The sequence below is a fragment of the Arvicola amphibius genome, chromosome 1 (assembly GCF_903992535.2).
Source record: "Arvicola amphibius chromosome 1, mArvAmp1.2, whole genome shotgun sequence".
Classification (NCBI taxonomy): domain Eukaryota; kingdom Metazoa; phylum Chordata; class Mammalia; order Rodentia; family Cricetidae; genus Arvicola; species Arvicola amphibius.
In genome coordinates, this window is record NC_052047.1 from 166,184,551 (window position 1) to 166,210,837 (window position 26,287).

Sequence of the window (26,287 nt, forward strand, 5' to 3'; positions counted from 1 at the left end):
AATATGCCAGTACTTCTCCACCAGCTAGGGTCTTAAATGGAAGGAAAAGGATAGAACAAATTGAGCACCAGCATCCATCTCTGCGTTTCCTGACTGCACATGCCATGTGACCAGTTAGTGCAGGCTCCTGCTGCCAAGACTTCCACACCTCAAACTGTAAGCCAAACCAATCCTTCCTTTTTTAAGCTGCTCAGGTCAGGTGTTTTGTTAAAGCAACAAGAAAAGTAACCAGTACGATATTCTAGATCAAAATGTAGCACTTTGGCATTTGAAAAACAAAAGCAGGAAAACCAGCTCACCCACTCTACCCCACCCCACCTTTCCCCCTTTTCTCTGAAACAGGCCATAGACATAGGACCGCTTTTCTGTGCTTTCCCTGTAACAGATCTTAAGATACTCATGTGAGAAGTACCAAGAAAAGAGCAACCTTATTTGTAGGGAAGGGAGGAAGTCTTGAGCTAATATGTGTTGTTGACATACGCACAGCCATGTCAAGGTATAGCCTCAGGTTCAGATGAATGGTAAAGCCTTCTTTGGGGGACCAAGTGTAAGTGTTGACAGTATATGCAGAGAATATATACCACTAACCAGATATTTACGGTCTCAAGTCTGCTTCCCTACAGAGATCATGCCTACCAAAATTAGCTAAACATGTCTCCTTGGTCATGCTCTATACCATAAATTCTGTTCAACTTTATAAAATAAACCCTGTGCTTCTCACCTGCTGAAGTTTTTTCAGTCAAGAGCCCAGACCACCCAATCTCAGCTTTTCTGTGTTTTTTTCTGACTGTGTCTGTCTTTTCTTCATTCCCTCATACCCCAGTAAGGTCCAAATCCCTGGAGCAATGAATGGACACTATACTTGTGTCTAAAGATAAAGTCACAAAGAAGATTCTAAACAAACAAACTTTTGCTAAATCTTCCAATTTAGTATTGTTAGACCATATTCTTTCCCTAATTTAGTAATCTACTACTCTCTGTTTTTAATCAAACTTAACACAGAAACATTCAGGTTTAACCAATTCTTAATGATTTCATTAAGAAGGCTTCCATATCATAAAAACTAACAAGTTAAAAACTGCATGCTTTCTTCTTGCTAATCTGTCTTGTGATGAAGTCTTCAGCCCTGAACTTGCCAATGAGTGAAGAAGTAGTGCAGTTCCTTCTCTATAACTCTGATCCATTGAACCAACAAAAAGGTCCATGCTTGAATCTTAGATCCCTTTCTCTGGAATATTCCTTTGCCCTATGTTTATGCATTTAAAGCAGGGCAGTATATACTCACATTGAGTTTTTATAAAAAAGGACATGCCCTATTTACTGGAGAAATGATGTAACGTCTGGGATTTGCTTTAACATGCTGTAGCAGGAGTCGTAAGCTTGTACAGGTTCTTTATGCCATTCTCCTTTTATATATGTCTAAAATTTACTATTTAAAAATATACATTTCAAACCAGCAAAGGAATATTGGGAAGACGGATAAATTAAATTGGCAAATGTTGATAATTTTTAAACTGATGTATAAAGAGACCCATTTTAGTCTCTTTCCTTTGCATAGCACTGAAAATATTCATAATAAAAAGTTAAGCTATGATTAATATTCATGTTTCTAAGCCTCACTTCTGGAGGAACTATGGAGTATCTGAATTTGGACAGCAAGAAGGGCAGAAAGGTAGGAAGGCAGGATGCTCCGTAAGTGATTCTGAATCACACGACTGTTGGAGCATCTCAGCTTTCATTCCTTTGACAAATATTCACCAAGATACTATTACATATCAAATCCTATGCTATGCAATGAACAATTATTTTCAATAGGGAAGAGTTTCAAATCACATTGTATGATGTGACAAATACCATGATGGGGTGCATTTAGGACACCATGACCGTAGATACTGGCCATCATAAAGGTTCTTGTGAGGACTCCACTTTCTTCATCTTTAAAACCCAGATTCCTAATGTAGTATCTTGAACCCAGAAGTTCAGTAATATGTGCTTAAACGTCATCCTAGGTCTGCTACTAAATGCCATCTACACTTAATTTCCCCTAAAATTCCACTGTCAAGGACTTACTATTTCTCTCACTTACTCATTTTAGAGGTAATGAATGCCATATTCTCTGAGAAATATGCCATGCATATGGTGGTACAGCCCCCTAGGAACATGAGCCAAAATGAAGACAAACGTACAAGTGACTGTTGCTATCCTGGCCCCATTACAAGTGATAAAGACCTGAGAAGTCAGTCACAGCTTCCAGACAGAGGAGCCAGGTACACAGTTCAGCACAAGTCCTCTCACTGCTTTAAATGAAATCAAGGAGTTACTCTAAAGTTCTGCCCTCCAGGACTTGCTTAGGAGAAACATGGTTAAAAGAAAACATACTTACTTTGTTCCTAGCATCTTAAATATCACCCTCAGGAATCACAAAAAAAAAAAAAAAAAAAAAAAACCTCTAGAGTTCAAATTTACAGTGCTACTGAAAGTAAAATTCAAGGTGAGTTTTTATTTAAATAGGCCATCCTTTACTGTCCCCTAATAAATTAGTTAAATACAGTTTAAGCAGAAAGCAGAAAGAACCTCCAGGTTTCATTTAGGTAGAAATTCTCCTCAAAATAAGTTTGAATACAGAATTTTATAAAATATCAGGAAACCTGAATGTTTCTTAACACAGAGCAAATTCTCATGCTAAACTAGATTACATACCCCCAAAGACGTGTAAAACTATCAACACTGCCAACCTAAGCTATAAATAGTATTTTAGAAAGAGATCTAACAAGAAGTATCCTAAGTAGAACTGACTTAGTTGAAAGAAACACTTTATAAATATTATAAAATTTTAATTTTACCTGATCAAGGTGGGGTGCTGTTGGCACATGCTGAAGCTTTTTCTGTAAACTAAGAACAACCAATTACAGATTCAAAGATCAGCATATTTTCGATTTAATATTATCCATTACTCAGAGACACAAGGCCAATTAAGGAACAAACATTTCATAATTAAATCTATCACAAAGTTCCAATTTACCCACTCTTCATATATTCTAAATTTATACATATATACAATATTTGTATAGAACAACTGAGAGATCTAAGATATATGTAGAGAAAAGCTGAAAGCTCTAAGATATAAAAAAATGTTTTGAATGCACACCCAATCACATGATAAGTATGATTCAATGAAGGGAAAAACTAATATTTTAGCAATATTCTGTTGCTAAATATGTAAGTAGATTTCTTTATAATTCTAGTAGGTTAATACAATAATTTCAACAGGCTTGGGAACACAGGCATGGCCATTCTGTAGTGCTCCAAGTTTCCTTGATATGAAAATATGTTGGTAGCTTTAAAAAGTTAGAAATGTAAACTTTCCTTTGTTAAGGGTTTCCATTTGAATATACATATATATTATTAAAAGACAAAAAGAATCCAAGTAAAAATTTCCAATATAATCAGTTACCAGTTAAGAAAAAAATGAAGCCAGGCATAGTGATGTATCCTGTTAATCTAGCACTCAGGAGCCAGAGCTGGAAGTCAGCCGGGACTACATAGTGAGTTTCAGGACAGTCAGAGTTACATAGTGAGACCCTGACTTTAAATAAAAAAAGGCAGTCAGAATCTTAAGAATGCACTGTTCTATTATGAGAAGAGCCATAAGATTGCAGAACAAATTACCACCATAACAACTGGAGCACACAGTTAGACGGTGATGGCGACAGGGCAGACGGAGGGGAGGGACTTAAAGTCTTGCAGATGTTCTGTCTTGAAGCACAGTGAGGGGTGAATTAGTAACAGCAAGTCTAGGCTGTAGGAACCATTGTGGAAGGAATGACTCACACGGGGGGGGGGGGGGGGTCGTCTTAGTAGGGAAAGTGTCAAATTAAATTCTTCCCAGCTGGCTGCTTAGGGAATTCTCCTATTGAAACAGCTAAGCAAAAAGAAAGCCAGGCAAAGTCTCATCTACAATTGGAGGACAACATCACATACATACTCCTTTTGGTATTGCTAAAATATTATAACTGCTCTTAACCAAAAGTCGAATAAGATCAGAAAATTGTAGGAAAATCATGTTTCAGTGTTGCCGGACAGTGAGTACACACAACTTCACATCCAAGTAAAAGTCAAAAAGATTAACAAGGAATCTTTAGGGTTAGTTCCTAGTAAGTCTCAGAATTGTCTGCCTTAATAAAAAGAAAAGAAACTATACTCTAGTATAGCAGACAAGCATATACTACTAAAACCTGAAATTCATTATCAGAATCTTTTGTGTGAAAAATAATCAATGAAATTCCTAATGATTTTCATATTCCATATGCACTCATCATTAAGTATAAAAACTCTTGAGTACTCAAAATGTATAGCAGGAAAATGGGCCAGGAAAACTTCACCCTGTGGAAAGCAGCAATCAGGTGCTCTGATCATACCATCTACACAGGAATGTATTCAAATGAACACATACCATAAGTGATTCCCATGCACCAGACACTCCCATCCTCCTACGGACTGGACCAGGGAAAGCAAGCACAGATCTATCCACAGCAGCAGTAACTTTAATTTGTCACTGAGTTACTCTAAACGTCCAACACCAGCAGTGAGTGAAAGCAGCTCCTTACTAAAGACTTAACTTCTAGAATGGCTAGTTCTAGCCCTTGACTTAAAGATGAAAATCTACCTCTCTGGATTTTAATTTAAAACCTGAGGAAATAGCTGTCTTGCATATTCCACACTTCTAGGCACTAAAGTAGTTCCACTTTTAAAAATCATAGTAAATGGGAATTAAAATTCTCTATAAGATAAAGAGTTCCATTAAAATACCATGTTGTATCCTCATGGGTTACTTCAGAAGCTGTTTCAAAGGGTGCACAATACTAGAGGACCATCTAGATGCCTACTTGAAGCTCACAAGTACCGAGCCACTCATTATGCCTACTCATAAGAAAAACAGCCTTACTAATTAAAAATACTCAGAGAAGAATCCATTTTCATGATATTGAGTAGACATAAAAAGATACTTTAAGCGTTGTTTACAAGAGCTAAAATGTGGAAACAACTTAAATGTTTATTTTTGGATGGACAAATAAATGTGTACTCTTTGTGTATATGCATGTCTGTGTATATGTAAGTACACTTTAAAAAGAGTCCATGCAGGCCTCTGCCTTTGGGTCTCTCTAATGACCTCTGATTTTATTTTTTTTTCTTGAATCATCAAGGGGCATTTTATAGTTTTGTTTTAACCTTCCAATGGTGAAACTGAACCCATACAAAAGGGGGGGAGGTCCTGTCCTGTCCTGTCCTGTCACTGAAGGACAAAATAGCACAGCCCACAGAAGCAGGCACTTGAATAGATTTGGTTTCCAGGAAGGAAAGATAAGGACATGCCATTCAGCAAGTTGTACAAGTCTGTGTTATATATCATCATGCCTAAAATTAATAATCCTGTATTATAATTTTAAAAATCTGTTATGAAAGATCTTATGTTATATATTCTTAGTACAATTAGAAAAGTAAATAAAGAACTGAGTTGAATGCATTGGCACATGCCTCCAATTCTAGTACACCAGAGGCAGAAGCAGGCAGATCTATGCGAGTTCAGGCCAGCTGGTCTGGTCTATATATATATATCAAGTTCCAGGCCAGCCAAAGCTATATGTAGCAAAATCCTATCTCAAAACAAAGCAAAATAAAATAACAAGAACAAAACACTGATGTCTAAGAATAAACTTTTTCCATCTCTTACCATAAAGATCCCTCCAAAAGGAGACAGAAAATTGATCTATTACTAAAGGGAAAGAAGTAGTCTATGAGAGCACTCAGTTAGATTTTTCTATGTATTTTACAATTTTTTTTAAGAGTGTTATAATGGCCGGCACAGAAATACTGGTGATTTCCAGGATACATTACCATTTACATTATAATTATGTAGAGCCAGCTTCCATGATCATTATTAGAAATGGTCTTTTAAGCCAAGTGTGTTGGTGCATGCTTAGAAGTTGGGAGGCTGAGGCAGAGGATCACAAGGTTAAAGACCAGCTTAATTTACAAAGTAAGACTTTCTTTTTATTCAGAAAGTAAAGAGCAAACTTGTATATCTAAGAAATGGCATCTAAATAATGAGAAACAATAAAAAAGTTTACATAAAAATAGCCAAAATATTGAAAACATACCTTATTCCAGAGAGACTATCATAGGCATGAAGATCTAATATATTTGAGAGATGAACTCTAAAAGGAAGAAAATACATTTAAATAGTTGAAAATTTTATAAAATACATGCAATTGATCAAGAATAAAATTTCAAATTGGGCAACAGTATTTAGGAGTTAGATAAAAGGATTAGAAGCTCAAGGGCATCTTTGGCTGCAATAGTGAGTTCAAGGCCTGGGCTATATGAGTCCCTGTCCCAAAAAGAAAAATCTCTAAGGACTTTTAATCAAAATATGTAAGCATAGAAACTAATCAGCCTTGGGGGTTGGAGAGAGCTAAATGTTTAAAAGTATTTGCTGCTTTTATAGAGGGCCTAGGTTTGCATCTCAGCTTCTTGGTGACTCAGAACTGCCTGGAACTCCAGTATCAGGAGTTCTAATGCCCTCTTCAGACCTCCATGGGTATCAGGCACAAACATGGTCCACATATATACATGCAGGCAAAACGATCAAACACACAAAATAAAAATAAACAAATCTTTTTAAAAACTACATACTATACTTAGGGAGAAACATTAAATGACAGGAAAGGAAAAAAAAGAGAGATGGTAAAAGAAGTCTACCTAAAATTTCTAAAAGTAGCTGAATGGTAAAGATCAGGCAAAAAACAGAACAAAAAACCAAAACAAACAAACAAAAACTTGTTACTGCTCCAAAAAAAGTTTCCTTTCCACTTCTGATTGTCCTTCAGTTATAACTCTATATGCTTTAAAATACTTTCTGAGTTAAAAATTAGAACAGGGGACCAAACCGGACTCTCTGAATGTGGCTGACGGTGGAGGAGGACTGAGAAACCAAGGACAATGGCAACGAACATTAACTCTACAGCATGGATGGGCTCACTGTGAGCCTTGTCAGTTTGGTTGCTCACCTTCCTGGATTAGGGGGAGCTGGGAGGACCATGGACTGAACATAGTGAAGGGAACCCTGATGGCTCTTTGTCTTTGGAGAGGGGTGGAGTGGGGGTATGGGTGGAAGGGAGGGGAGGGAAGGGGGAGGAGGAGGGGAGGAGATGGAAATCTTTAATAAAAAAATGAGAAAAAAAATAACCTTTTCTAAGCAGCTATTACCCCAAATGTGAAATAAAAGAAGTAACAAAGGGACAATAGTTTACACACATTCCAAAAGCCTTTGGGATTTTCCTAATTCTTTTACAACTTCTCTATGTTAAATATGTAATAGAAAAGTACTAGAGCTGGTGAGTTAATATAAAAATATGAGGCTTAGCAGTTAAAGGCACTGGCTGCTCTTCTAGAGGACATAGGTTCAATTCCCAGCACCCACATGGCAGCTCACAAGTACCCGAACCTCCTGTTCTAGAGCATCCAATACCCTTACACAAATACACATGCAGACGAAACATCAATGTACATAAAATACAAAGCAAAGAAAACCAGCCGACAGTCCACAACTCCAGAGAACCTAGACAACAAAGAAGACCTAAGAGAGACATACATGGATCTTCAAAGGAAGATGAAAAAGATAGGATCTTCTGAGTAAATTGGGAGTGTGGAGGTAACAGGAGAGGGTAGAAGAGGAGAAGAGTGGAGAAAAATGTATAGTTCAATAAAAATAATTTAAAAAAATAAAAAAACAATGTATATAAAATAAAAAATAAATTATAAAAAAATACTAGAACTCTAAAGCTGAGCATGGTGGTATACACCTTTAATCCCAGCATTTGGGAGGCAAAAGCAGGTGTGTCTCTGTGACGTTGAGACCAGCCTGGACTACATTGTGAGAATGTCTGGTGGAGGTAGGGGATGTTAGAACTCTGGGGCTGGAGGAGCAGCACTTTGACAATGCATGTGTAAGGCTCTGGAATCAATCTAAGTATCAACAAAATAAAAATATATAAATAAAACCAAGAGGAGTCAAACCACCAGGGTGTGAATTAATATTAGCTCCCCCTGGAACCACATGTTTGATTTTACTTGTTCAGAATGAGGGCTCAAGTAGAGTGAAGCTTCCCAGTTCACAATGCTGTCAGAACGCTTTCTCTGAAAATTATTGATGACTGAACCTTATTATGAATGCAGTGATTCAAATCACTAAGAATCAACCACAGCCAGCACTTGGTTTGGTTTAAATACATAGAAGTAAATTTACAAAAATGGATGACTGATTTTCCGTTTTAACATAAGTACATGGGAGAGCAGAGAACAGTGACTTTATAATTAAACTAAAATGAATATTTAAAAGAACACAAAACTACAATCAAAAGTACAATTACATTTCAACACTAGACCCAAGCAGCTTGTCAGACATTTCTACATGGAAAACAAAGTTCATTTGTCACAAGATGTTTGATTAAGCACACAAATGCAAGACAAAATACTTCCTTTAGCTCAGCACTGGCCAGCTGTGCCTGGCCTTGTTCACTAGCAGCAAACAGCCACACACTCAGGACAGTGCACGACAAGGTTATGAAAGCTTATCTTGGCATAGACAAACAAAATTCCCATCTTATTAAACAACAAATACCACTACTCTATATTAATATACTGTATCAATACTTCAAATATGGGACATGCTAGATGTTCTGAGCCAGGAAAATGATCAGGCAAGGAAGCAAATATTCTGAGAATGAAGAAAATTTTGAGTATCAATTTACACTAAGGGATCAAAATCCTAGCATTAAACATACTTCCTTTTCCACTAACAGTTAAACAAATATTTATAAAGACAGGTTAAAACTACCCAAGATTATCATCTCCACTGCAGCAAATAGTTTCAAGGAAAGTCTGTATGTGCCAATTCTGTGAATATGCAGTTCTGTGTTGTTAAAAAAAAAAAACCTTTGAAATACACCACTGCCCCACTGCAACAGTGTCCTTGAACACACTATCATTTAGAGAATTCTGCTTTATAGCAGATCCTTTAGGTACTTACTTCTAAGAATGAAAGGACCAACAACAAAATAATAATAAAGTATCAGAGTCTCTCAGCAAATTTTCAATGGTCAGTATAAGGGGATAAGGCATAAGCTTCCACACTTAAGTTTTATGAACTTTTGCCCAAACTAGCACTGCTTTGGAGAAGAAAGTCTATACTCATTTAAAACATGTCTAGAAAAATTTTCATGGTTTTAAATGTGTTCATTTAATTTCTTCCTTCAGAAAATAAAAGCATCAGATATTTTCCCAGACATTCAAATAGCAAGATCAAAAGACTATCATCATTTTAAATTAAATAGGAAAATAAATCAAAGGGAAAAAAATCTTCAAAAGTTCATTCTTCTATTGTCTTACACAGTCTGAAGCTGTGGGAGAACTTTAGGGACAGTGCCTAAAGGCCACCTTTCCAAATTCAGTGAGTCTCTCCAAGGGTTCAGCTTATTTCCAAAAGCTAGGAGCTAAACTCTAGCACTAAGTTTCCAAATGTTCTCATTAACTTTTCTAAGCCCACACCCATCCAACTCCACCCAAGTTTTTCTAATCTTCCTGTATGCCCTAAACTTCAGAGACCAGACCACAGAGAGTCCACCCCTCATGTGTCTCTTATTTTATTTTATTTTATTTTTTTTTTTTGGTTTTTCGAGACAGGGTTTCTCTGTGGCTTTGGAGCCTGTCCTGGAACTAGCTCTTGTAGACCAGGCTGGCCTCGAACTCACAGAGATCCACCCGCCTCTGCCTCCCGAGTGCTGGTATTAAAGGCGTGCGCCACCACCGCCCAGCCATGTCTCTTATTTTTAAATCTTTCAGGGCCTCCTTGTTGCCACCAGGAGAAAAGTCCTATGTATCATAACAATCATGGTCTTTGTGGAAGACTCACACACCTTTCCTCTTAGCTACATGCAGCCATGTGTCCTGGTCATTCTAAAATATCATCCCTGAAATATTAAGGCTTCAGTACCCCTGGAAAAAAAATCACCTGTACTCCAGGCAATCTGGAAAAAAAATCAATTCACTGTTTAAGACTCTAATCAAATCATTTTCCTAAACAAGTTTTCCTGACTCTTCATCAAGAAAATCTGGTCATTTCTCTGCCTTCTTATTCTTACAGAACTCTGTGCAGTCAATATTTCTATTGTGACATAGTAAGAAGATATCTAAGATGTTGTTTTTTGCTTGTTCACTTCTCAATTTTTCCCAAATGACTGATCCACCCAGTATCTTAAAAGTACTTTTGTCTTCTCTGTGGCTTAGTTCTTGAACCCACCCTAATGTGCCTGGAATCAATGGAAAGCTGAAATGGTTAACTTATTATTGACCAGCTGCATTTTGAAGTTTCTCTGTTCAATTCACTTGAATCTCTAAAATTTTAAAAAGTACAGAAAAAAATAAGAATGCATGCCTTCTATCTGTCTGCTCCTTCTTCAGAAGTCTACGCAGTCATTAGAACTTGTATTTGCTGGCCAATCTGCTTAAACACTAGTAAGAAAGCACCACACATGATTTTTCCTTCCTTTTCACAAAGTCAAGGTGAGCCTTTGCTTATGCATGTTTATAGCATTTTCACTTTTGCTAGCTTTTGTCAACCTCAAAACACTAATGGGATTAAATGCTAAAACAAACAAACAAACAAACAAAACAAATCACTCCAATTATTTTGTAAGAACTAACTCCCTAGCTTCTAAATTGGGAAGCCCAAGTTGTCTGTCTCAAGAAATTCGGGGAAATACTTAATGTAAGATTCATAACCCAATAATAAGACTCCTATTTACAGCTGATCTTCATGGAAAAGGTCTCTAACTCAACTCCAGTGTTCCCAGCAAGGACAGAGTCTCAGATCCACTGCCAATAAACAGATCGTGAAGAATGAGAAGATAAAGATTTTCTTCACTTGCACCCTCATAATAAACACTGCATGACTAATATTCTTATAAGGGAGCAAATTCTAAAAATATATGATGAATGAAACCATTACATAATAAGCTAATCAAGAGGGAACTTTATTTAGAACATGGATCATCTCGAAGTGGAAATAAAGGAAATACAAACTGAATACATGCAGTCACAACAGAAACACAGTTACTGATAAGTATGATCCTTAAAGTTATGAAACGTCTGTCATTTATAAAGGAAAGAAAATCAGGGAGAAAACAAATACAGACTATGATAGGAAGAAGACATATGAGGAATGGCTCTGAGTTTGTGTTAGATTATCATGTTTCTGTAGTAGAGTCGAAAAATCTAGGAAGCCATTTGCTTGCACAGTGCCTGAAGAGGGATCACACCAAAGGCATTTGTGGCTCCTGCAAATGCATACCAAATTCATTCTCCAGCTGCATACATGCTCAGAGCAGCTGCTGCTATTACTGCATCACACTTCTGTCAGTCTGTCAGCACCTCTAATCTGTGCTATTGCAGCAAGCCACTCAGCTAAGGCTTCTTCAGCATTTGACAATAGAAGACTCTCAGCTACAGGCTGGGTGGCACTAGGCTGCCAGCTGTGAGTCTCAGAGGACTCTACTGTCTACCAAGCCATTCTTGTCCCCAACATTAGCGTAACAAAATACCCTTACACTGAAGTTTTCTGAAATCATGACAGCAGTTAATGGAAAACAGTTCAATCTACAAAAGTACAGTTCACAGAGGGTTTTTTTTTAAAAGAGTACAACTATTTTAGAAGATTATGCACATTTTTATGAACAGAACTACAAGAAGAAGCTATAGAAGATATAAATAAAGGGATGCATTAAGAACTTAAACATTACAAAAACCCATGTATTCTTACTGCAGTTTTTTGCAACACTAAGGTTTTAAAGTATTAAAACCTACTTAAAGGCCTTAAGTTAAAATTCCTGAATATGCTTTTCCAGATTTATTTATCATAGCTCTGTAGTTCTTAGCAAAAGTACTAACTAAATATGGCAAACTAATTTGTAAAGAGCATCCAGACAACTTTTGGGTCTTACTTTAATGCACCTATGTCTTTATTATATTATAATAAAGCTACTTGTCAACTTTTAACAACTAAAGGTTGTTATTTGTGTTGGTATTAGTAATAGATCTTTTTCCTTTTCTTCCTCCCTCTTCAGGTAGCTCAGCCTATCCTTGATCTTTCTACACAGTCAAGGATGACCTTGAACTTCTAGTCTCCTGCCTACACATCCAAAGTACTGAGTGTATAGGCATGTACACTATGCATGGTTAATGCAGTGATACAGTCAACTCCAGGGTCTTATTCATGTTAGGTAACAACCTTACAACTGATATATACCTCCAGTCCTAGTAATAACTTTAAAAAGTACCTTGATCTTTGAGTTTCTAAAACTTTTCCCAGTCCATTTATTGATCTGAAATAAAAAACAAAAGGAAAGGGTTTAAAAAGTAAATGGTACTTTTTTTAAAAAGCATACAAAATCAATTATTCCTAAAACAGAAAAGAAAACAGATACAAGTGTAACCAGAATTAGTAAAACTGAAAATGGAAAACAAACTTGTATTTTTTTAATGGCTTAGGTTCTTTCTCTTCAAACTACAAATCTAACACAATCTAGTTGTGCATTTAAGAAAACTTGTTACTCAAAGCCTACCACACAACTGGAAGGCTAGTTATGACTGTGAGTTACAGAAGGTCCTTCACTTTAGGAAAAGGGTAAGGATGTGGCTCAGTGTACAGTCCTTGCATAGCATGTAACTTGGCACAGTGCTTGCCTACACGCACAACTCCTGGGTGTGACCCCAGCACCACCAAAATGAAAAGGAAGAAAGAAGATGATTCATAAGTAGCAGGGATTCCTAATGTTCTTGTATACTCAAAACTTGCATGACAGCCAATTTTAACATATACACACTGGAGAAACAGTAAACACAAAACACCAAAATAAAGGAAAATGGTTTCCTTTGTATGTCACAAGATACTTTAATTCCCTTAAACACTGCAAACACCTATGCATTTTTATTGCATTAATTCTCTTTTCTGTACAGACACATATCCAAAATATGCGCTGCTTGTTCAGTATGTTCTCATGGGTAAGCCTTCTTGTGTACAGTGATTCTGACGTAAGTTTCACTTCTGGACTACTTAATAAGAGAAGAGTCTCAATCTCCTCTTCAAAGAAACGAATCTTCATTGTAATAGCAGCTCAGGAAGCACTCACTGTCAGGGATGGTTCATCTGCAATTTCAGATGGTCTCAGGTACTACTTAAAGCAAACTTGTCAGGTTTTATTCAAGTTTTGAAGATGATGTTTAAGAAGCTTAAATAACCCCCATAAGAACAGTGATGGCAACCAAGGCAGACTTCAACTCCATATACCTAAACACTATGCAATATTATCTGCTTTCTACAGAAAACATTACTTCTTATAGTAAAACCTAAGAATATTATTATTAAAATAAGAGAAAAATAGAGGAAAAAAGTATGAATTTCTTTCTCTTGTAATCATAATCACTATAAATGACCTCTTAATGAGTTATATATTTTTGATTCAGTTTTATAGCATATATTATATTAACTAGTGGTACTACAGTCAACATGTAAGGTCAACAGAGATTTTAAATATGGTAGTGCCAATCCATTATAAAAAAAAACTCCACAGTCACTAAAAGTGAACATAAGGAAGGTTATTAAAATATATGACCGTATCTAATTTAGGTCTTACAAAATAATTCAAGATACAGTCCCTGGACTTTACCTCATTTGAAAAGTCCATCGTTGGCTTAAAAAAGAATGGGACTCTCCAAGATAGCCAGCAAAATGACTGTTAGATTATTTATTAATAACAGTATCATTCATAATATTCTATTTTGATTAGCCATACACATAGGCAATGTTCACATAAAGCAACCTGGAAGACAAAGCACAGTTAACAATTAAGGAAACCATTAAAATCAAGAAGGGTTCAAGTGGAAGTGAAAAATTTGAGCAAGGAAGACTTTGTTAAGGAATGGGAGGAAAAGAGAAAATAGGCTCTACAGATGAAAATATATAGTATTATATATTATAAAGGAGGGGATGGACTCAGAAACTGGCAAGTGAGAAAACATTATGAGTAGGTGATACCTGGCAAGACATACACATGAAAAAGTAAATTAAATGTCTTAGGGAGTTAAGGAGGCTTGACCTTAGGAAAGAGTCAAAGAACAGACAGGAAATGAAAACTTATAAAGGGAGCTGGTAGACCTAGAATATCAGCCTAAAAAATTCCAAATTTTGCTTTGCAAGTGCTGGTGCATTGTTTCATACATTACTATTTATTTTTAACAGTCAATTAGTCAAGAACAATATATGTGATTTCTTAATGATCCTTGAATCTTATCTTATGTCCTATAGAGCAATAATCAAGGTGAAAATACTTTATATATATTAAAATTTAGATCTGAAGGCATTTAACATACTTATAATTTTCACTGTTCTTTAAAAATGGATTTAGGTCTTTTTTAAATTTTATTTTATTGAGCTATACATTTTTCTCTGCTCTCCTCCCTGCCTCTCCCTTCCCCTTCAATCCTCTCCTATGGTCCCCAGGCTCCCAATTTACTCAGGAGATCTTGTCTTTTTCTACTTCCCATGTAGATTAGATCCATGTATGTCTCTCTTAGGGTCCTCATTGTTGTCTAGGTTCTCTGGGATTGTGATTTGTAGGCTGGTTTTCTTTATGTTTAAAAACCACTTATGAAGCCGGGCAGTGGTGGCGCACGCCTTTAATCCCAGCACTCGGGAGGCAGAGGCAGACGGATCTCTGTGAGTTCGAGGTCAGCCTGGTCTACAAGAGCTAGTTCCAGGACAGGCTCTAAAAAAAAAAGCTGCAGAGAAACCCTGTCTCGAAAAACCAAAAAAAAAAAAAAAAAAAAAAAAAAAAAAACCAAAAAACAAAAAAAACCACTTAAGAGTGAGTACATATGATAATGTACTTTCTCACTCAATATGATGTTTTCTAGCTCCATCATTTAGCCCTATTTTTAACTGACATATAAAAACTGTCCATAAATATGGGGTCCCATGTGACATCTCAATACATGTACAGACTGTCACACTTAGGTAAACAAATCTATCTCCTCCATCATTCTTTCTCTGGCTTTTACAATACAATAGTCAAGTGCTGTCTACTGTACCTGATAGTTGTTCTTAATTTGTTGAGCTCCTCTTCTGAAACCAAGTCTGTTTTATTGATAAGAATCATGTCTGCCAAAGCAACTTGCCTAAAACAGCAAAGAACAATTGTCAGAAGAAAAATTTTAAGAAATCACAAAAACGTTTAGAAACAACATTTCAATTAAGAACTAGCTTGGCCTCAGTTTATTCCCAATCTACTCATTCTACAGAAGAATTTCATACATTACTATGTAAGCTCATCCAAAAATTATTTGTTACTGATTCTATAAAGATAAGCCTCCAGAGTTTTTAATAAAGAATAATTTTCAGTTTGCAGTGTGTGTATTAAAGAAAAGCAAAAAATTCATATCTATCTATTTAATATGATGGGAATAAGGATAGCCTATTTGATAAAAACTGTAAAATTTACCATAATTTTCAAAGAAAGACAAAAAGTTTACTTAACATTAAAAAGTTTGCTTTATAATACTATATAAAAAAATATATCAATATCTTGTGTAAATATCTTCTTCATCCCATGAATATTATTGTTGTAAAATAGACAGAAAAAAATCCCAGTTAAAGACTCCAATTGATAAAATGCTACATAACAGATTATTTTCCTCAATTCTTCAGGAAATTCTAATCACTGAACTACTAGTTTCTAAGTCTGTTATAAAAATACTAATGAAAGATCACAAGCAAAATTGAAAAAAAATAACTACAGACCGTATATCATAATCCTATTTAAGTAATCTGATGTGACTAAAGACAGAATGTCCACATTTTCAAATACTAACAGTCACAGTCTTTAAATTGGAGACCTTCTATTTAATTTCTCATGGACTTCACAACTTTCGGATATTTTCTATTTGGCTTATGTATATTTTCTACAATAACCATTTTGTGAGGAAAAAGTTACAATCATATTAAAATTCATTTTAGTTTAAATCACAATTACAAAAAACACAATATTTAGGAAGGGTTACCAAAGAATTCAATTATCAAATTCCAAGATAACAAGGAATCATTTGCTTAGTCTTTATTTCCTGTGCTGGGATTATCTGTGGAAAATCCCAGAAGGCCTCGCTCTTAAGCCCAGCAGCATATTTGGTTACAAAACCTTCATCTCATTAGTGAAAATATGCTTGGGGTAGGTAAACTAATTTAAATACTTGTAAGTCTACAGACAAAACAATTAAGGACATAGAAATACTTAAAAATTGTTTTAGTGGCCAAGTCAAAAGTATTTCCATATTTGTTCCTCTGTATTAAGTACAGTGAGGAAGTAGGGAGTTTCCAAGGAAGCGACTTACTATCTTCAATTTCAAAGAATTGGCATGAGAATAAAATGCTTATAATAAATGTTAAAAATCTTCTCAATTCAAGCTGGGCAGTGGTGGCACATGCCTTTAATCCCAGCACTCGGGAGGCAGAGGCAGGCGGATCTCTGTAAGTTCGAGGCCAGCCTGGTCTACAAGAGCTAGTTCCAGGACAGGCTCCAAAGCTACAGAGAAACCCTGTCTTGAAAAACCAAAAAATAAGAAAATAAAAAATCTTCCAAGTTCATCAAAATCAACTAAGTCCTGTGCCCACCATTTACTTTATCCCACAATATAAACGGCTTAAATAAAATGCTGGTTATGAGTCCATGACTGGTAGACAGCAATGATGTGTGAGAGGAAGAAAAAATGTTTGCCTTAATTATCTTGATATTTTTAATTTTTTTTCTGTTGTTTTGGTTTTGTTTTTATGTTACTGATTGTCTTCCTTCTAGCTGGTTAGTAATCAATATAAGCTTTAAATATGAATACCTAGTAGCTTCATTGACAAGGCCATCAGGTTTTTCTTCAGCTAAATGCTGAACAAAACAAACAAAATTTTAAAACAATTACTATAATGCAATGCAGAAATCTAATGTCAACTCAAAAAAAGGATTTTACTTTAAAGCTATCTTTTTTGTCTTAATGAGACTTTAAGTTCCACTACTAAACATAAATGGAGAAAGACTTACCTAGTTAGTTACTATAACGACTTAGAAAACCAAGGTACTTTTCACCTCCAGAAAGCAGCCCCTCTCTCAACACTATTTATATCCTGAAGTCATCTCTACTATAAGGGTTCCCAGGGGGTTGTCTTCTGAAAATTCATGTTTTCAACCTTATCACCTTACCTCTCAACAGAGACTTCCTATCATAACAAAAAGCTGGCTACTGAGGATTACAGACAACTAGATATTAACATTTTACATTCTAATCAAATTGGATAAAGTATTTAACTTTGGGCTCGAGAGATGGTTTAGCTGTTAAAGGCTAGGCTCACAACCAAAACCAAATTATTTCACTCTAAAAACATTTTAACTCATTTAAATATCATGACATGAGAAGCAAGTATTTTCATTTTACATATATAAGAACTTAAATCTAATGTCCTCATCATCACAGCATACCACCACCAGACTATTTTTAATTAAAAGCATACTTGATAGAAGTAAACACAATTTAAAATCTTTTTTCAAAAGCTTTTATGCCATGTACAACCAGTCTCACATAGAATGATGTTTAATAATTACATAAGAGTATATACGGAATTATGTACAAATTACATCACATTTTGCCAGGCTAGTTTCACAATTCACGGGGAAGTCACTATTACAGCTTAGAACTTAAGATACACTGATGATTATTTAATAGACTTTGTTAAGAGGCAATCCTTTTTTCTTCTAAAGATCATAACCAAAGTCATGACAGTGACATAGTTATCTCATTTTTTAATATAATTTTATAAATTCAATCACATATTCATTCCCCAGTTAGAGTTTACAGAACTGAGTTTACTGTATCAATAATTACTCAATGCCAAAAGACCAATATTCATGTTTTCATAATTACCCATGGCTTTTTACTGTCAACAAACCTACTTAGCATGATATACTCTGCATCTAGAGAATAAAGCTATCATCAGGCCCTGAAACAGTCTACAAATTCATAGTTAACACTCCCATTTGTTGACATAGACACATAAATTCTGTTATTTGAAAAATGTTCCACAACATATCTCTTTCCACTAAGCAGTCAAAAATCATATATTTCCATCTAGATGATCCTTTCCAATGAAAAGTTTTATGAAAGTAAAAAATAAATGCACCTATCTCCAAAGGATTCCTCATCTCTGCTAGAGACTGCAGCTTTTGTTTATATTTCAAAAAAGGCAATAATAATTTTAGTACTAATGAACCCAACAAACCAAAATATTCAAAGAATAATCATTCAAACTCCCCATGTGGCCTACCACAGCAAACAAAATAAGGAGGTGAGATGGTGGACAATGGACACAAGTTCTAGCTTCTCAGGAGAAGTAAGTTCTGGAAATTTATTCTGGAAAGCTAATTACAGCATGGTAACTAAAATTTGGACTAAATGATGGAACAACAGAAATTTCCCAAGTAATCTAACCCTATATGCTAGCAAAAACTATGTAAGCTGATGTACAAGATTAGTATCTGACTGTTTCACAATGTTCTTAGAAGATATACACTGACAGATTAGGGTAGCAAATTGTATACCTTAAATCTATACAATGTTTATTTGTGGTTTATGGCTCAATAAAGTTTGGGGACAAAAAAATTATTCAAATAAATTACTACCATAGTCACAACTTGAGCTACAGAAGTTCTTTCCCGCAGAAATAAAAAAGCAGGAGCAAACAAAGAAAATAAATCAAAATGGTCTAAAAATTCATTAAGAAAGAACTGAGCTGACCACAGCAGAAACAAATCCAATGTCAAAGATGTCAGACATCAGACAAAGAAAAGGGAGAGAAATAACAGCACTTTTTTTCTTTTCTTTTTTTCTTTTTAACAAGGACTGGTTAGAGATCTAATGTGGTCTCAGCTTTGGAAAAAATTATCACATAATGTCAGTCTATTTATTTTTCTGGACTTTTCCAAGCCAAACTGATTTCTGACTGGATAGTTTCAATAGCTTGTGCAATACAACAGAAGACTCAGAAAGAAATCTATTAGTTGACCTTTTCCATGTAAACTTCATTCATTGATTCTATAGCATTAAATGCTGTCACATCTGTAGAACTGAAAAGAGCAATGTCAGTACCTAGATGTCAAGCCTTGAAAACAGAGAGCTGTCATTTTAAGTTGTCCAATTCTTTGCCCATGATTAAAAAATGAATATTTCAGATCAATGGGTGACAATCCCATTAGAGTGATAGCCTATGATATCAATTACCACTTCAGTTTCAATTTGGCTGGCTGGCCACAGGGTACCATTTCTCAGCTGTACTTGTGATGGGCTGGCTCTGTGAAGCATGACACCCTTAAATTGCTGCCCATTATCCAACTGTCATTACTTGTACTGCCTCAGAATTCTCTGAATCACAAGCAGCTACTGAGGTCAAGCTTTGCAACCAGAGGAATTGGACAAGTTGGCAAATTCTTTATATAAAGGCAAAGTTATTTATCTGACATCTGACTTGGAAAATCTAAAGTTTCCATTATCCTGACAGTATGTCAGTTTTGTGTAGGTATATTGATTTAATAATTTAAGAGGTTTTATCAAGGTGGCAAGGGGTTAAACATATACTGTGTTTGCATTATTCAGAACATTGCTTTGTTTAGGGGGTCTTTATCATGCCAGTAAAGATTCTATTTAATTCCTCTCTATATACAACTAGATATATAAAATTATTTCTATAAACATAAAACACTAAAGTTTGACTTTGAGTAAAGCATGTTAAATCTATACAAAAAAAAGCAAATAAAATGTCCTAGCTGCTATCTTATGTATTCCAAATTTGTGAATCAACTTAAAGAGGAAATTAATTCAAACATGCCTATAAAAAATTTTCAAAATGAGGACTTTAAATTTTCTAGTGAGTTTTTGATTTTTACTATCTTCATTCACATTTTCTTGAAATATAATTTGAAAATAGCCATTATATATTTTTTTCTATTGAAAAGCCCATACCCACACAAGGGTACATACTGTCCTTTTCCTAAATCAGTCTGCTTCTCTCTCTTTTCCTCCCTCCCTCTAATTCTATATCTGAATGCCTATAGTTAAATCTATGCTTAATTTTTTTTTTTAACAAATTACAACTTTTCTTTAAGAAACCCACTGAGGTTGGTGACCCACAGCTATAATCCCAGCATTCAGGAGATGTAGAAGAAAGATTATGAGTTTGAGGGCAGCCTGGGTTACATACTAAGTTCAAGACTGCATAGGCCAAACAGTAGGGCCTTCAAACACACACACACACACACACACACACACACACACACACACACTAGAATCTTTCTGAATAAAACTAATATTTCTCAATATTAACTCAATTTTTCTTTGAGTCCTATTCTATTCATAAGTTTAAATTGTAACTCTAGAACAGGATTCAAATGTCTCAAATTAGAGTACTGAGAGTTGGGGGTATGAAGGGCCAGTAAAGTAGACTTTTGGACAGACCTGATAAATTTTCCCACAACATAATTTCGTTGAGGAATTCGAAGAAAGAACATAAAAATGAAGTTTAGATACATCAACGGGTAAAATACTCAACTAATGTTTAAATGATTTTTAACTCCCAAGAAACTGTGTGTTTCTGAAACAGGTTCTCACTATGTAGCACTGGATGCCTGGAACTCACTATGTAGATCATGCTGTCCTCAGCTCACTGACATCAACTTGTCTCTACCTCCCAAGTTCTGAGACAAATGGTGGGCGCCACCATACCCAACCTCCATGAAATTACTACTTTGTTCCCAATCCATATGCTCAGATAGGTGTGGGGGTGGGGGGTTGGTGCTAGGACAGAGGTAAGCTTATTCTCCAATGCCTTTTGCAACATTTCTATTTCTTTAAAATTTTCCTCAGTTCACTTGAAAATTGGTCGTGCTATATCATCTTATGCAGCAATAAGCTTTTAAGCATTTGAGTGTATTTATATATATAAATTTATATATAAAAATATACTTAAACACATCAGCAGCTAGCAAAAGCATTCAGAGAAGAGTATCATTTAATGAAAAATCTCTTCTTGGGGCTGGAGAGATGGCTCAGTGGTTAAGAGCATTGTCTGCTCTTCCAGAGGTCCTGAGTTCAATTCCCAGCAACCACATGATGGCTCACAACCATCTGTAATGAGGTCTGGCGCCTTCTTCTGGCCTGCAGGCATCCACACAAACAGAACATTGTGTACATAATAAAATAAATATTTAAAAAAAAAATCTCTTCTTATTATATACTAATTTTTATTTCTTCAAAATTAAATAAATCAGTAGTTTGTTTAGAAAACTAATTATAGTTTGTGTTTGCAAATAGTTAACAAAAACTAAGAACTCATATATTTTATTAAGCTGATTTTTTCTATAAAAAAGAAAAGCTAATAGTAGGAATGGATTCTAGTGAGAAGTAATACATATACAAAGTTTATCCTGACTCTATAACCTTATTATAAAATATTATAGTAACTATAATTTTTATCACAACATGAAACAAGACTAAAATAAATACTAAGTTTAAAACCATATAATATACACACACACAAAGTGTATAAGTTACTTGAATTATTATTTTGAAAAAGGTTTTTCTTAAGATAAGTTTAACAGAAACAGAAAATACAACTAACCCCTCCATTCCTACATTTGACAATTAGCAAGTTATATTTGCTCAACTTACTTTCAATCCATATTTTGAATCTACAACAGTTATGATACCTACAAAGAAATAACATGGTAGTCACTCTTTAAAGTTACCATACTTGAGAAGGAAAATTAAAACACCTTCAGTTCACAAATACCATTCAATAAAGTATTATTTCTCTTACCAATGTGGCAAATTAACTCAATCTCAGGAATATGCAAATATGTTTCAAATATATAATGATCTCTGTTTCTAAGAAACTAGAAAATAAAAATTTAAGTCAACAATAAAATAAAACTTCTTTGGTATTTAAAAGTTTAAAGTCCAAACTAAGACACATTCCATAATCATAGAGAAATAAGACTAGTTATACAAGAGACAGGTTATTTTTATTTTCACAATCAAAAAGGGGCTTTTCTAAATATTTAAATTACTATTTAAAGAATCTGAGACATCTTAAGACACTATATTCCTAAACTCTGCTAGTACCTAAATTCTCAAAAGATCAACTAGTTCAGCAATTTCTGAACATATGTCAAATCGTTTTTAAAAATATAATAGGAGAATGTGATAATATTTATGAAATTCAACAAGCTACATTCCTAATAAACCTATCTTCTTTTTTTTTTTTTTTCTTTTTTCTTTTTTTGGCTTTTCGAGACAGGGTTTCTCTGCAGCTTTTTTAGAGCCTGTCCTGGAACTAGCTCTTGTATACCAGGCTGGCCTCGAACTCACAGAGATCCGCCTGCCTCTGCCTCCCGAGTGCTGGGATTAAAGGCGTGCGCCACCACCGCCCGGCATAAACCTATCTTCTATGATTCTTACCCGATAGTCTACATGGCTGGTTTAAAGAAATATAAAGAAAGTAGAAACAACAGGGGAAGGTGACTAGAGTTGCTACAATAAGAAAGTGGTACCAAGCTTACAAATTTATATAGACTGACAAGAGCTAAGTAGTGTATGTATGTGTACAGCATTCTGAACTCTTCAAGTAAAAATGAAAGCAGTTATATGACCTTTCTGCTGTCTTCCTGACTACCTACAAAGCTCTAGCATTATACTAAGTGTGTCATGGCAACAGAGGACACGGGCAATCTACAGAGCATTCTGAAAGGAAAATTTTAGTAGAAGTCCTGGCAGAGTTGAGAGCAATCCCTAACAATCCAGTTTTATCACTGTCTAGAACTTTAGAATCCCTATGATCAAAAATTTGATTCATCAAAAAATAAACAAGTTTAAAAAGAACAATGATGTAGGAATTAAAACTGCAATATAAACAAAATGAGCTCAACCATAAAATAAATCTTACTTTAAAATAAATTATTTTAACTTACCATCAAGATAAATATCACTCCCTAACTCAGCATCAACCCAAAACATAGACGCAACTGCACCTGAAAGTACATAATATGATAATATTCATCAAATAAAGTATTTCTTCAAATTGCAAAACACAATTTTATAAGTCTTTTTTTTTAACCAGTAGGATCAGCTGCTAAACACACGCACACACACACACACACACACACACACACACACACACACACACAAATGATTTAGTTTAATCTTTTTATGAGAATTACAGTGACAGGACTTTTCAAGACCTGCAGTCACCCCATTCCTCTCCCTTTTTCTACAAACAAATTTTTTCTACAAAATCTGGGCACTCATCAAACATGCTTCTATTGATGTCAAAATAATTTACCAATAAATATTGTGAAACAATTTGGACACAATAGCTGAGTATACACTGGACATTTTTCTTATTTCCTGAATATAATTATCCTACAGTCCACAAATAATAAACTCCTCCCCCCAAAAAAACAAATAAAACACATTAACTCCAAAAATCACTTGCCCAAAATAAATTCACTTGTAATCTTTACAGAAGAGAAAGAACAAGAAAAATTACAAGTTTTTTGGTGGTACTCACTGCCATATATTTACTTAGTACTGGGCATAAAATTTGCATCTGAAGAAAAATTATTTCTAAGAAACAAATTAAAATTTGTATTTGACAGGAACTGGTTTAACACAAAACCACATATTCTGATTAGTGTGCGACAAAACAAGAAAAGGAGACTGACAGCAAGGGAAAGCATCGCTGTCCCAGTTAGTGATGGTGCTGTCTAAAAGAATGAGCATAGGGGCAAACAAGGACAACTGAACTCATTCCACTGTCCAAAGCTGTCTGCCTACTCTGACAAGATGTGGTCCCGCTAAGCATCACTCTGTGTCAACAGTGAAACACCTGTCAGCTGTTTACAGTGATTACTCATGCAAGACATAGCAAGGGCCACAAGATCTAATGGTTTCCTGATACCTATTGATTTTTTTCCCAAAAACTTAATAGTTTTCCAATTTGACTGAAATAGGATTTGTGAGTAACAGGAGCAGAATCAATGTCTGTCCTCTTCAAGAAAATTACTTTACCATGACAATTATTTAGCTAAGAACTGGAGAGTGTCAGTCTCCTAAGCGAGAAACAACTGAATTGCCAATAAAAATTATTTCCACTTTCTTGGCTAAAAACATGGTTTTAATTAATAAAGGTGAAAAAGAGTAAATTTACAGCTTCATGATACCAAACAATATGATACAAAAAATGATTAATTTCTTTACTTAGAGCCAAAAACATAGGCATGTTAGCATCACAGTTTTATAACTTTAAAACCTCACTGGTTTTTATTCAAATAAATGGCTTTATTTTATTCAAATAAATGGTTTTATGTCTTACTTCTAATGAGGATGAATTGTAAATGTGTATTACAGCTTTTATTCTTTTTTTTTTTTCAAGACAGGGTTTCTCTGTAGCTTTGGAGCCTGTCCTGGAACTAGCCCTTGTAGACTAGGCTGGCCTTGAACTCACAAAGATCCAAAGAACCGCCTGCCTCTACCAAGTGCTGGGATCAAAGGCGTGCGCCACCATCACCCGGCCTACAGCTTTTATTCTAAACATCATTTGCATCTGATTCAATTCTTACAGGATGCTCAAAAAAGAATGATCTGAACTATAGATGTAGGTGCTTAGGAATAGCAAAGATGAGGGAATGGAGTAGGCAATTCTTCTCCCCAAAGAATATTAGGCGACGTCCGGAGATAATTTAAGTTGCTTCTAGGAATATGCTACTGGTAGGCAGAACTAGGGATGCTGTTAAACAATCTACAATGCTCAGGATAGTATTCCTCACAGAAGATAACTGGCCATCCAAAACATCATTTGTGTAAAGGCTGAGAAATTCTGAACTATATTACAGAATCTTTCCTTAAAACCTGATAAAACAAGAAATTTTCTTGCAAGTATCAAAATTATATCAGAACAACCAAAAAACAAGATCAGCTCCCTAACCAAAAATTTAGAAGTGTAATAGTCAAAGTTAGAAACAAAGTTCTATGTGAATGTAATGGTTTGAATAGGAATGGAGCCCTATGGGCTCACATATTTGAATGCTTTTTCATTAGGGAAGTGGTGCTACTTGACAACAATTAGGAGGTGTGGCCTTGTTGGAGGAAGTTATGTCACTAAGGATGGGCTTCAGGGTTTCAAATGCTCAAGCCAGGCTCAGCGTTGCTCTCTTCCTGCTGACCGCAGATGCAGAATTCTCAGCTACCAAGTCTGCCTATGTGTTGCCATGCTTCCTGTAATGAGGATAATGGACTAAACCCGTGAGGCTGTGAGCAAGCCCTAGCTAATTGTTTTCCTTTATGAGTTGCTGTGATCATGGTGCCTCTTCACAGTACTAGAACACTGGCTAAGACAGAGCTACTGTGGCCTTTCCTAACTCAACTCCCACCTCCAAAAGAGGTTGCAGAAGAATAGTTTACAAAATCCTAATACTAATCAGAAACATCTTCCCAAAAGACAAGATGTAGGACTAACTGGAAAGCAGTAAGGGAGGGAATGTCAATGATAACAACAAATACTTCAAGACTAAAAAGTGTTAGTCACTTCTATGTCAGGAGTTGTTTTGTAGGACTAAGAGCAAAAGGAAGAAGAGCTATGAGGTCTAATGATGCCCCACAGCAGCAAGGATTGACTATGTACTATTAGGTGAGTGGAACAAACCCAAGACAGCCATACTGGATATTTGAGGCCAGAAGCTAATGGCCACTTTATCTCATCAGTCTGCCTGGTCACCCATTTCCATTAGCTTCCCTCTTCACGTGTCCCAGTAATACTCAGCTTTCAAATTGGGGCTCAAAAATTTGGGGAGGGGGTAAGATAGTGAAGATATTAAAAGGAATTCCTCATCAATTTTTTACAAAGGTAAAAGATAGTCCTCCGACCTTCCCATACCAGACACAAAAGTACACATGTGATTTCAGCAGAGGAAAAGAAATACAGATAAATGTCAGGAAGAGGAAAAAAAGAGTAACTTACTAGCATGACAAATTGCAAAGGATTCATTCTGCAAGGAAACAATTTAATAAAACAAATAAAATTTGAAGTAGCTCT

General features: G+C 35.3%; 1 protein-coding gene across 3 annotated transcripts in view; it reads right to left on the minus strand.

The window, feature by feature from the left end:
• LOC119816565 (COBW domain-containing protein 1) overlaps nt 1-26,287 on the minus strand; it is a 45,449-nt gene that overhangs the window by 7,857 nt on the left and 11,305 nt on the right. For 2 of the 3 annotated variants that reach the window (XM_038333317.1, XM_038333331.1), the window contains exons 5-11: nt 23,166-23,225; nt 21,868-21,905; nt 16,996-17,042; nt 15,202-15,288; nt 12,393-12,437; nt 6,159-6,215; nt 2,844-2,892 (exon numbers count right to left, since the gene is read on the minus strand). In XM_038333317.1, coding sequence (XP_038189245.1) covers nt 2,844-2,892; nt 6,159-6,215; nt 12,393-12,437; nt 15,202-15,288; nt 16,996-17,042; nt 21,868-21,905; nt 23,166-23,225 — 383 coding nt within the window. The remainder of the gene's footprint in view (nt 1-2,843; nt 2,893-6,158; nt 6,216-12,392; nt 12,438-15,201; nt 15,289-16,995; nt 17,043-21,867; nt 21,906-23,165; nt 23,226-26,287) is intronic. The other variant, XM_038333326.1, reaches the window with a different exon arrangement.